The sequence below is a fragment of the Manacus vitellinus genome, unplaced genomic scaffold (genome assembly GCF_001715985.3).
Source record: "Manacus vitellinus isolate BGI_N305 unplaced genomic scaffold, ASM171598v3 scaffold_21_pilon, whole genome shotgun sequence".
Classification (NCBI taxonomy): domain Eukaryota; kingdom Metazoa; phylum Chordata; class Aves; order Passeriformes; family Pipridae; genus Manacus; species Manacus vitellinus.
Window position 1 is genome coordinate 12,367,926 of NW_021939546.1, and position 12,813 is coordinate 12,380,738.

The 12,813-nt window shown below is 40.9% G+C and overlaps 1 protein-coding gene across 5 annotated transcripts in view; it reads right to left on the reverse strand.

Annotated features, from left to right (window-relative positions):
• The window catches only part of MAST2 (microtubule associated serine/threonine kinase 2), a 152,247-nt gene that overhangs the window by 12,863 nt on the left and 126,571 nt on the right, over nt 1-12,813 (reverse strand). For all 5 annotated transcript variants that reach the window (XM_018072089.2, XM_018072085.2, XM_018072083.2 and 2 more), the window contains 7 exons: nt 12,405-12,537; nt 10,866-11,031; nt 9,674-9,775; nt 7,877-7,999; nt 5,534-5,643; nt 3,198-3,352; nt 1,654-1,958 (listed from right to left, as the gene is read on the reverse strand). In XM_018072089.2, coding sequence (XP_017927578.2) covers nt 1,654-1,958; nt 3,198-3,352; nt 5,534-5,643; nt 7,877-7,999; nt 9,674-9,775; nt 10,866-11,031; nt 12,405-12,537 — 1,094 coding nt within the window. The remainder of the gene's footprint in view (nt 1-1,653; nt 1,959-3,197; nt 3,353-5,533; nt 5,644-7,876; nt 8,000-9,673; nt 9,776-10,865; nt 11,032-12,404; nt 12,538-12,813) is intronic.

Genomic DNA, 12,813 nt, shown 5'->3' on the forward strand with positions numbered 1-12,813 from the left:
AGTGCCAGATGCCTGTTCAACATTTAACAACCACAGAGTTTCAAATCAGGCTCCCAGACAATGAAGAACCCGGATTCGGAGGTTGCATGTGAAAAGGTGCCATGTACATTAGAGGAGTACTCCGAGACAGTAACAGGAATCAAACTTCTTTCAAGCCTCTGACTTGGGGACACCAAAGCAATGGTATCCCTGAATCCCATGCACTAGATTAAAGACTCCTCTGATGTATTAAGCTCAGGGGAGCAGGATGCCCAGGGGAGCTCCATGTTTGCCTACTTCAACTTGTAGATACTCGAATTAGCAATGAAAGTGTTCTTGCCATTTTTAATAGCATGTTTCTAGGCTCTTAGTATGACATTAAGAACCTAAGGTTCCACTTATGGCACCTATGGCACCTAAGTATGAAGTAGCTTACTTCTTTTACTCCTGCACGTTTTCTCCTGGGCTTAGTGGAGAACGTGACAGCAGCACCAGGCCTCTTTTGGGAGAATGGGCCATAGAGGGGAATGAAACAATTCTGAATTTCACAGACTGGATTGCGGAAGAATAATGAGATGTGGGGATCTTTGGCTTTACTCTGGAGCAAATTTCCTCCAAGGATTTCCACCTTCTGCTGTCAATCCACCACATCTTCCCAGTGTCCTCCACCTTGTCCATTCTTGCTGCCACTTTGAGTCCTTGCTCAGTATCCCTTCCTTCTCCATCCCCAAGGCAACTGCTTTGCCTGCTTGCTCCTACTTTCTCCCAGCAACTTATTTTCTTACCTAGTTAGTCCTTGTTATTCAACACTACAATCTAGTCCTTTCCTTAAATATGCCTTCTTTCTTAAATATTATCTTGCCCACCCTCTTCCATTAGTCCAAACTTCCCTTTTTTTTCTCCTCACTGCTTCCCAGTAGTTCCCAGCTCTGGCCTCCTCTGTTGACAGGAACAGGCAACTCCATTCCCTACCTTTCCTGTGCCCTGAAAGGGACAGGAGCTGGGGACACTCCAGTACCCCAGTCCTGCACTACCATAGGCCAGGGCACCATCACAGGCAAGGTCCAGCTCAGCCCAGTGCTGAAGAACAGTCCTAGGACAGTAAAAGTTCCTGAGAAGTCAAACACTGACTTCTAAGATTCACTCTACTAAATTTAGGCTGCACTCTTCTAAGCCTCCAACTGACTGAATTTTGGCATATTTGGCTGTGACAGAAAGTAGCATGTCCCTGACACAACCCCCACTTCCCCAGCATATTTCAAGTCTCTACTCTAAACTCTTGGGATGAATAAAACCATATGAAGCAGGGATCTGTTGGTATGGCTGACACCCCACGTTCTCCAGCTCCAACTCAGCAGTGATCTGTTCTGACTAATGCTTAAATTAATGCTGCCTCAGGTAGGCACCCAGTGGCTGTAAGTAGGCATAGATCATATGGGTCTCAAGCATGAGAAGACTTAAACCAATTTGAAGTGACAGGACCGAAATCTAAGATTTTGGAGAGATGAAACCACTTCTATTATTTCAAAGGCAAGCACATCCACAGAACTGCACTAAAATAACCACTCAGCATGAGACAGTCATATCACCCGACACCCAGACCCAGTTTTACAGAGTTAACCTCTGCAAGCTGACACGGCCTTCTTGGGCACCACCATCACACCGAGCACGTACCTGTCAGTGTCGAGGCGCTGCTGGCGGCCGTGGAGGGCGTGGCGGGTCCGGTATCACCTTCCAGCGGCAGCTCGTGCTCCACAGGCTGTTCTGGAATGGGCACGGGCAGCCCCTCCCGCGACTGCACGGTGGATAAGAGCATCCCCTCGGACTGCGGCCTCTTGAGGGCGGCTCCCTCGTCCTCCGCGGAGATGGCAAAGCGGGGCATGTCGAGGAGCCCCGAGCAGCGGCGCCGCACCGTCAGGGGCGGGCTGGAGTCGCTCTCCGTGTGCGAGGACTCGGACATGGACAAGCGCTTACGCAATCTGAGAGAAGAACCAAGACAGAGCCCCCCCAGTCAAACCAGGGGGATAACGAACCTTCACACACCCAAAGCCAATTTAAGGTGAAGTTAGGTAACCAAGCTTCACCACTGGGACTTAAGACAACAAAAGGCTTGGGGCATCACATGAGTTTAGATTTCCAATGTATTCCGTTGTTAAGCTTCTAAGAAAGGAAGGAATAAAACCAAAGGAAAATACAGTACAATGAACATGATATTATAAAATATAAATATTATAAAAATATTATAAATATTTTATTATTAAAAATATTGAAGTGACAGGACTGAAATCTAAGATTTTGGAGAGATAAATATTTTATATTTATAAAATATTATATATAACACTATATATTATAAATATTATAAAATACAATAATATAATATTATAATAATATTATAAATACTATTATAATTGTATTATAAATATATATTATAAAATCACATTATAAAACGCAAATCATCATCGATGCTCCTTTTGGAATTAGGTGAATTTTTCTTTCAAAGTTGCTGTAAATTTGAAGCCAGGAAGGCCTGATGTAAGATGAAGTGCACCTCAGTCAAGAGTGTAATCTGTAAAATGTTTTTGTTTTTAATGGAGTCACACAGACTAGGTCACTGCCACACTTTATGCTCTTTCTAATGCCAAACGTTAGTGTGAAAGCTTTACACTTTAAAAGCAAAAAATTGAGAGATATCCCATTTTTAAGGTAAATTGACAATTATTTCAGTAATGCTGGAAACAAGGTCAGCATTCAAATTCTGAGTATTCATATATTTTACTGACATTTTTTTATTAGAGCACAAGATTTTTGGGGCATATTCTGAACTTTTGAAACTTTGAACTTTCCTAATGGTTTCTCTACTTTGTAACAAATGGTAAAAGTCTGGCAATACCAGACTTTGGATTAATTTCAGAAAAAAACTGATGTGGGTACCTCTCTGATATAAGTGGTCTTTCCACAAAGGAAACCTGTACTTAAGGTTAGAACACCTTTAAATTCATTAAAAGTATTTGCTACAAATTCAGAAGATGTTAGCACTTAACTAGATACATTTAAGGACTGTATCACTTCCACGCATTCATTTTTAGCTATTCTATTCCAGGCTTCTCCTGTGGAAATACAACATATCCACCTAACAGCGGTCATAGGAATTTTTGGCACAGGTTGGCCTTTCTTTAGACGCTGTGAGAAACCAGAAGACTTAGTTCTACAGGACTTACATTTCAGGAGACCCAATCACCCAGCTGCGGTCTCGGCTCTTCAGGCCACCAAGGCTGTCCAGTCTGTCGTCCTTCTCTTCGCTCAGGCTCCGTTTAGTTGGTGGTGGAGTCTTCCTCTCCTCGTGGATGGACAGACGTTCCATGCTGCTGTACACCTGTGCATAGGAAAAGATCCCTCTGTACAGGGAAAACAAACCCACAAGGCCTTTTCTGATCAAGGGGCAAAATCTCTTCTCAAAATGGAAGGTACTCTCTGAAAGCATGGACTTGGTAACGTTCTTTGACCAAATAACACAGTGCAGACGTGACATGCTCGAGGTGTGCCAGGGAGGAAAGGCAAAATGCAAGCCTCGGGAACATTAAACATGCTTTTCTACAATAGCACCCAACGCCTCTCCTCTGAAAACACAATAGAAATACTAAAACTTTTGGAAATTACTTGATTTTTTTTGTTTTGTTTTAATGATTTCTCAAATCTAAGAGGAACTACTGCTGAAAAGACAGCTCCAAAAGTCTTGAGGGCTGGCATCTGGATCTTGAAATCTTACAATACAAATTCACTTCAGTGATAGGCATCATGCTCATGACCCCATTTCATTATCATCAGTCTATCAGCATTGCCCCAAGCTTATTTCAGAACAAAAAAGTCCTGCCCTCCTCAAGGAATCTACTATAAGGCTGACAGCTTAATGAAAGTGCCTTTCTTGGTTTTACAGCCGTCTTTAAATAATTAAATGATTAAGCAAAAAAAATCCATCCTTTTAAAACTACACTTGACTGTGGACCTAATTTACATAAGAAGAGATTAATGAAAATAATGTTATTAAAAATTCAGAGCATCAACAAGATAACTATTAATAAATCATATGGCTGAATTGTCAGACAAGAATTTCAAAATATAATGAGCCTTTTATGCCTCCCACATTACAAATGCTGTATAATTTTCCAGGTCTTAAAAAAAATTCATTAAAAGTGAACTTTTTCTCTTTGTGGCAAAAACACTGAACCCTAAAGAAAAGCTTCAGTCTAACAAATGAATAATACTCATGGTGAGAAAAGGCAGATGAAAGAAACCCCTACGTACTCATAAGAACTTTTTCAAAACACCAGCTAATCCTCAGGTCCAATTTTAAACATACTTTTGATGATGCAAATCAGGAGCAACTCCATAAAATTAAGAGTAACTGTTATTTAAACCACTGTAGCCTGGTTGAGGACAAAGAAGAACAAACTGGTCCTTAAAAACTTACTTCAGTAGTGGAAAAACTGGAGGAACTGTCATGAAAAAATGAAATATCTTTCAGAGCTCCTAAGTAAAATTCCTACTCCCATCTCACTAAGAGGGAAATACAATTCATAGGGCAGCCAGCCTTAAAACAACATTTCTTCTCCCTTCTCCCCCTCCCGGACATACCGTGTTTTATCCAAGCTAACAGTGGAGTTGTACTATTTTAAAACATCTGTAATTACAATTTTTTTATTTCAGAACACCTGAGTATGAATGAGAGGTCTGTACAGCCCTGAATTCAGAACGTGTGGTTACAAGGGACCTCCTCAGGGCTTCCTGCCCATTTCCCCACCTCAGAGCAGAACTCACTCTCTTCTAACACCCGACCGATGTTTCTCCAACTTGTTCTTAAAAATCACCAGAGATGGAAACTCTACAAATTCCCCAGGCAACGTGTGCCAGCACTTAATTATTGTTCAGTATTGGAAGCTTTTTCTTATCATTTACCCTATACCTCATTTGCACCCATCATTTCATATCAGTTCTGTGTAGAACAGGAAGACCAATGTACTCCTTTCCTTCCAGCAGTTGTGTATGGTTAGGTTTTATGTTTTAGATCTCAGGTCATTCTTGTTGCTCTCCTCTGGACTCCCTTTTACTGGTCCATGCTTATTTTCAAGAACATTGCCCAGAACAGGCCAGAATACCCCAGCTATGGCCTTCCTACTGCTAAACCCAGTATGGAAACTGCCTTTTCCTTCAATAATTTGGCACATGTAACAAATAAGCTTTGGATACTCCCTGTGCCAGCATCCAAGTCATTAGTAAATCAAGCTGTATCAGAAGCAGAAGAGACCTCTGCAGTACCCTGCATATTGTTGAAACATTAGGAAATACAAATGTCATTCTCCAATTACTCTGGTACTCACCTTCTAATAGGCCTCCAACTACCACAGAATAAACACCACATAGTTTTTCTCTTTCCTCAGGGAATACATGCTGTGCAATTCCACATACTACCCATATGATTAAAATCTACTCCACACAAAGCAACGGAACCGTGTTCCTCTCTAGATTCTTTTCTTTCATCAAGTCAGCACGCTCCTACCTTGCTGAACCTCGGTGAGCACGAGGAGAACTGCCGAATTTCCACGTGATCATCATCATTAGTGTCCTCCTCTTCCTCCGAATCCAGGTGTTGGTACCGTTCTGAACGGGCTGGGAAGCAGACATGGCACGTTGCATCAGTGCAGGGAGTGTTGATAACTCACACCTCAAGCATTCCTACTGGTCTACTTAAGGAACTTTGAATGTTCATACACCACAAAGGGTATTTTCCTTAATACTGACACATACCCAGCCAGTTTTGCTCATCCTGTGCAATTACCAGTGAATATCTCCTTGGCACGGAATTTATCTTATACCATCAGTTGTATCACATTCTGAAAGCAGCTGATACTCAGAAGCTGCCTTATCCTGCAGACCCTTCATAGGAGGGATATTTCTTCCCTACAGCAAACAATCATACAGAAGGACACATGGAAACAATTCACTGTGCCACTTTCCAATAAACAGCTTTTTGATTGTACAAAGTCTGTCCTGCATACATACATACGAGCCCACTTTAAAAAATAAAAATATTTACCCCCAAAAATATTTCCTCTTCTCCCTCCTACAACTAGAAAAAGGATTAGATTTTGTGAAAGAAAATGGGCAAGCAGCCAATATGCAAAGCTATTTTTAATGCAAAAATCTAAACTGCCTCCAAAGAGATTTTGTGCTTTGAGATTTGCAGCACTGGATTTCTAAGCCAGCCACACCGGATTTTGTAGGGTGGGCGTTAATAAGTTTGGCTACAGAAAGCTGATAGCTACACTGAGCCAAATCTGAGGCACCATATCAGCCAGAAAGCTACTTTTATAAATTCTAAATTTTTTTGCATTAGGGTTCATAACAGCAACACCAATTCTTATCAGTGTCTTTGTGAGATATTTCCTGACGTGAGAATTCCAGCCTTTATAAAGGACTCACATCAAAGTCACCCCAACAACCTGCTGAGCATTCCTGGGCACATGGGGGGTTTACCATCATTCCCTATTTGACAGACCAGTGATTTGCAGCCCCGAACACAACGTGGTGCTTTTACCCACCAGCATCTGCTCATGGCTGCTCTACTGGGCCTCTCCCAGTCGTTGGCCCAAACCTGAGTGGACCAGAGCTCAAGTTTCCATGTCCAGTAAGTCCAGTTAGTGGTGGGAACACCCCACTACCTTGGTTTCTACCTATATGTTGTACCAGTACAACCTCAACAGGTGTAAAATCCACCTTTGCCCCCTCTGCACAGCTTGACTCAAACTGGTCTCTGCAGCAACCACACAGAGATGTCTCAATCCTTCTCTCTCTCCCATCCTACCTCTCCATCCAACCCCTTACCTAAAAGCCCCTTCCCCAAACTGGAAGAGCACTGCCTAAATGGGATCACTGTTCTTGCAGAGTGGCTGCAGGCAGGCTGCTCCCTCCTTCCCTTTCCCCCCAGCAAATTGCAGGAGCTGAGCAAAAATGTGCTTCATACAAATTCAACCAGTCTCATGGCCCAAGGATGGAAGAGATCCCATTGAAGTAGAGCAGAAATCTCCATAGCTTATGGAACTGAAATAGCCCAGTATCATCCTGTTCTGCAGATGGAGTAGGGAAAAGATCCCCTGTCCCAGTGACAAGTCCAAACTCTCTCCACCTGCTCAGCTCCTCCAGTCAAATGAGAAAACCTAGGGAGCAGAGGCTCTGGGAGCAGAGAGATCTCCATCCCTCCCATGACGCTCCTCCCTTCTCTCCCAAGAGCACTGACTCTGTCTGCTGCTTATCTTGAAATACCAGGAATCTTACACAGCACTGATACCATGGCAGTTCCCAGACATTTATACACACCAGACAGACACTTCACTTCATATCACATTAGAGTTAATAATACTAAAGTGATATACTTGTAGTGAAAATAATTTAAAATACTTTAAATCTCTTAAGAATTTTCCCTACATACTTGTCTTCAAGGTTTAGGGTTTGTTTTGGGTTTTCTTAAAAACATTTTTTGGCTGAAAACAGGTCACTAGGGAAAGATCATATTGCTCAAAAACTCAAGGAATTTGGATTTACCAAATGCTTTGGAAGAAGTGTAATAAACCCAGCATGACAACGGCAGCACCTCTCCCCGCAGGGCCATGGCTGGCAGGACTACAGGCACCAGTGAAAGGCCAACTGACTTCAGCAGCAACATTTTTTCATTTAAAATTAATTTTCCTTCAAAGAAACCTTACTTGGCATTCAACAGAAATTTTTAAGGCAATTTCCATCAATGGTTTTATTCAATTTCTAACAATGACTTATCTCTAGCAATTTCAAAAATGAAATATGCACAAGAAATGCGATGCCATTTAGGCTAAATCTTTAGTCTTACTGTCAAAATAGCTTGTGTCATCCTCAGATTCCAACTGTGGGATGAATTCAGCTTTCTGCCGAAGTAATCCATTCCAGTCCAAATCTTTAAAGAACCGATGCTGTTTCACTTCAAAGGCACTACCTGAAATAAGCACCTTTTATTGCAGAGTATTTCTTTCAGCATTTGCATAACATGAAAAACAAACCCTAAAAATACCAAGAGCCTAAGAGAACGTACTCGAGTACACTTAAGTCACGCATTTTCCAGGAATTTTGAGAAACAACTTATCCTTTTACCAAAGTGGTCATGCAGGATAAAATCTGAACAAGATTTCCTCCTTCCCACCTCCTTTTCCTGTTTAACAACAACACATGACTAAACTGGGTGGAAGACAGCATCTGCTATTTATATTCCACAGAAAGTTGGAAGACTTAGAATGATTAACATCTTAATTTAAAGTTTCCAAATTCTAAATCTCATCTTGTTCATAACTGAATACAGAGAGAAAACTCGGAGAGGTATTTAGCATATGAGTGACTCCACTGTTGTGAATAAACTTATTCATATGCTTAGAACAAGGCAAGGCCTTACAAATCTTCTTGAATTAGTATCTTTTTGTTATTAACCTCAGAAGCTTGGGTACCCAGAAGGAAAAACTAAAGACTGTCTACCAGTATGTGCATTTTTTTCCAAATGAAATTAATATTCATAAAAGATGTTACTGTCTTTTTTAAAAAGAGAAGAAAGAGCAGAAGAAAAGAGATAAAAGGTCTGCTGAGTGCCAGTGGCACTACAACACACCAAGTGAAACAGCAGCCTCAGCATTACAGGTATATAAGAAATCAAAGAAATCAGTCCATCAACTCATTTTATAAGGCAAGAAACTCTACATCTTTTCCATGACAGCAACATCTTTCAAGTACATGGATTTTAAGTAGAGAAGAACATGTGAAAACCATCTGATAGCATTATTAATTCATGATCTATTCATCACCCTTGTGTGCACGTGTGCTAAGTCTGCTGAATACATGTGCCTCTTGGAATTTCATATCTGTATGTATGAAATATATATATATGGGGGATATATATATGACATATATGTGGGGGGTATATATATATATATGGGTTTTCTCCTTAAAGTCTAGTTTCAAATTGAAAATCCCAAATTAAATCAAACTAATCAAATCAATGAAAGACGAGCTGTGCTGTGAAGCCACAGCATTACACAGATTATTTTAAAACCAGGGTGTAGCTAGAGATTATTTATGGTTATTGACTATGAGGAAACAAGAAGTGTTGGCTTGTAAAACTTTAAATCTGACCTTATAATACAGAAAGACTGACATACAGATCTGGCTTAGCCAAAAATTTTATCAGACTTTGCTGTGTGTTTGGAGAACTCTACAGTACAGGCCCCTAGGAATGGGAAAGTTTTCATTTTATTATACCCAGGAATTCACATCCATGGTGGGGATTAAGCCCCTAGTCAAAGAGAATTTCAAAGAAATCTGATTATACACTGCTCAAATGGAGATACACCCCTCAAGCCTATAATGGAACAGCACAAATCAGAGAAGTTATGTTGCCAAGCTGACAGTGCCCCTCTCGTTTCCCAAACTAGACAGCAATATCTGCCTGATTCATGAACATTTGACACTAATTCTCAGAGCTTCATCACACAAGATTCATTGAATCCAGTATAAACTGTGCCCCAGCTCTAGATGAGCATTTTTCAGCACTGGTGTGTGTGCATCACTGGCAAGGTAACTGCTTCTCCTGCTTCTGGCCACTTTCCTACACGCACAAGGATCGTACCTGTTCCCATTCTTTCCAGAGGATTTTGTCGGAGAAGCTTAGAAATGAGGTCCTGGGCATCTGGTGGCAGTGCATCATCACCTTCTGGCCAGGCAATTTCATCTAGGGACAAAAAGAGACTTGACATTTTCTACCAGCTTCCTGACTAATTTGAATAACCATTCACATCCCTCTAATGCAAAGTGCAGTGTTCAGAACTGCCCCAGAAGCGTAAATACCTTGAATTCAGCAGCTTGCATACTTAATATAATTCAGGCATTGACATTTTCCAAAATGCATAAAATTTAGCATCAGTTAAAGCTGCTGTCAATCCAAGCAGTGCTCGTGGAGAAAAAAAAAAGCATTAAGGGCTCTATTAATAAAGTATGAAATGGGACTTCCATGACAATCCATAAACAATGACAGTGACAATACTGTGGCTGTATCTTGTGCCCGCACATTCCACAGCTGTTATACTTGGAACAGAGAGAACAATTCACAGGTAATGATTTCATGCATCATATTTAGTTCTTTGCTGAAATTTGCTTTTTACAGAGGACATTTGCCAAGTGTGTTAAAAATTTACGGTTTCAGAAAGCATTCCCAGTAGGAAATGTTTTCACTGGCATATTCACTGAGTGAACGCGAAGCAATCATCACAAAGCAAGAAGGAGATAGGTTTTAAAAGCCACAAGACGTGAAGGTAACAAGTACAACAGCTTCAATGTATTGTACTCAGAATTTCCTTTTATTTCATTTATACAACATTACTAATTGACTGGCTTTTGGACCTACAGAAACAATAATCAAAATCAGACTGAATTAGACCAGTTGGTGGCTGCTCCTTTCACATTCTCCATCAAAGAATGGAGAATGGAGAATGAACTTAAATCAAGAATTAACTTAAAGTTAAAAGACAGAACAGAAAAATCCTCAAATATTTTTCCTCAGTCCCACAAGGGTTTGTAAGACTCCCACACCACGCATAGTGACAGAACTATGTACCAAGATGTTAAGCAACTCATCAACTTCCCATAGCTGAAATCAGACGGATGCTACTTTGACCCAGAAAGTCAGAAATACTGAAAATTAAACCTCAGTGTTTTATACCTGCTCCTTCCTGACTAAACCGCGGACCCTCGATATTTTCAAGGTTTTACTTCACAGCACACTTTGAAACCCCTTCAGAGCCAGAGCAGAAATATGTACATACCACTGATCACTTGTCCAAACAGCTCTTCAGGTGTGTCCCCAAAGAAAGGAACGCAGCCAACCAGAAACTCATACAGGATAATTCCCATGGCCCACCAGTCCACGGGCTTCCCATAGCCCTGGCGCAGGATCACTTCTGGTGCAATGTATTCCGGAGTCCCACAGACCTCAAGAGAAACACGCAAGAAAGCCATAAATTTACAAATTGCCAAATTCATGTCAAAGCTTACTTCTGTGTTGGGTTTTTTTTTTCTTTCCCCCCTCAGAGCTTTACAAGGAAGTTATTAATGTTTTGCCACTAACCACTTTATGGTGTGAACTACTTCCATGGAGCAAGAGCCTGTATTTGAAGGACACACTACCTGCCTGCACAGAAATAACGCCACATGAAATGAAATGTTCCTAGTGTGGACGTGCCAGCTAAGTAGTTCTTTGGTGCATGTAAAGTAAAGCATATGGGAAAAATGCATATTCTGTGTGTTTAGGTCTGTCTGCTTGATGGATGTCTGCTGGCACAGCAACAGCTATCAGGAACTGAGTTTTGACAAACCTCTCACATTTCTGTGCTAGCAGAATTTAGTTTCACAGATGCAGAATTAGCAGCACAGCATGATTACACACTTCAGCCTTAAACTTGGGAGGTACAGCTGGCATGGACAACAGCTAAGGAAATCACATTGGAAGATCTAAGTTGCCTGGGGCTTAGAAGCAGCAACAAGAATAACAAAATAGTTATAAAAAAATACAACACTGCAAAGTGCGAGACCGTGATCTAGTGACCAAAGACAATTCTGTTAGAAAAAGCATCCTTATTCAGAAGCAAAGGAAGACAGTAACCCAGGATCATTATGAATTAACACTTGGCACAGCTAAAAAAGAAAAACTCAGCTCTGATCCCAGGTGTTTTCAGAGGAGTGAAGTATTTTTTAATCCCATTATACAAGGCACTGGTGAGCCTCCATCCAGAACAGTTTCTGTCAGCTGTGCCCAGGAAACATCAACTGAAACTTAAAGAGGTACATGGAAGAGCTCTTCATTCATCAAAGGAAAATCTGTCGTGTTAGCTGGAACAACTTAGCTGGTTAAGCCTAGCAAAATGAAGGCTAAGGAGAAAAATGACCCTTAGTAAATATCATGGGGATAAAAATCAATGTCTAAGCTATCAGACAAAATTACAAGAAACATATAGAAACTTGCCATGAACTTTCTAAGCACCAGAAGGGGGAGATCGTGGAACAACCTTCCAGCAAAACACACGTTACATCCCTAAACCACATTCTGTTTACACCCAAACTGCTGCCTGGGCCACCCTTTCAAAATCCTAAAGCAGGAGCTAAAGTGCATCACTCTAAAACAAGAAACTGAAGTAACAAACAATAAGAATTTATGCACAAACATTAGAATGGACTTACATCTTTTCCTCCCATTCTACAACACACAGCACAGCGTGGAGGCAGAGGAGCGCTACAAACTCTGATTCCACCCCAAGACAGAATGCTGCATCTGATCCCACATCAATGGACAAAATTTTTCAGCTTACCTGTTTGTCCAGGAATTCCCTGGTATCCTTCTCAATGTGTCCCTCATAAAGATTGGTTGTAAGACTCATCAACCCAATTTTGGACAGTCCAAAGTCTGTTAGTTTAATGTGACCCATGGAAGTTATCAGGAGACTAGAAGAAAGAGAAGTAAAATAATCCAACACTCAATTAATTGTTTCCTAAAAGCAATTTAAAAAAACAGAAGAACATGAGGTAGTACTAAGATCTCAGTGTTACATCCTTATTAAACACCTGGAAGAAATTTCCTATGCAACTGAGTATCACAGAGCAGCCAAGGCAACTAGGAATGAGACTACCTTCTGCCATAATTTCATCAGTGCAGCAACAGCTTTGAGATAATATCTAAATACATTCTTCCCACCCTTTCTCAGTGCCTATCTGGTTCTA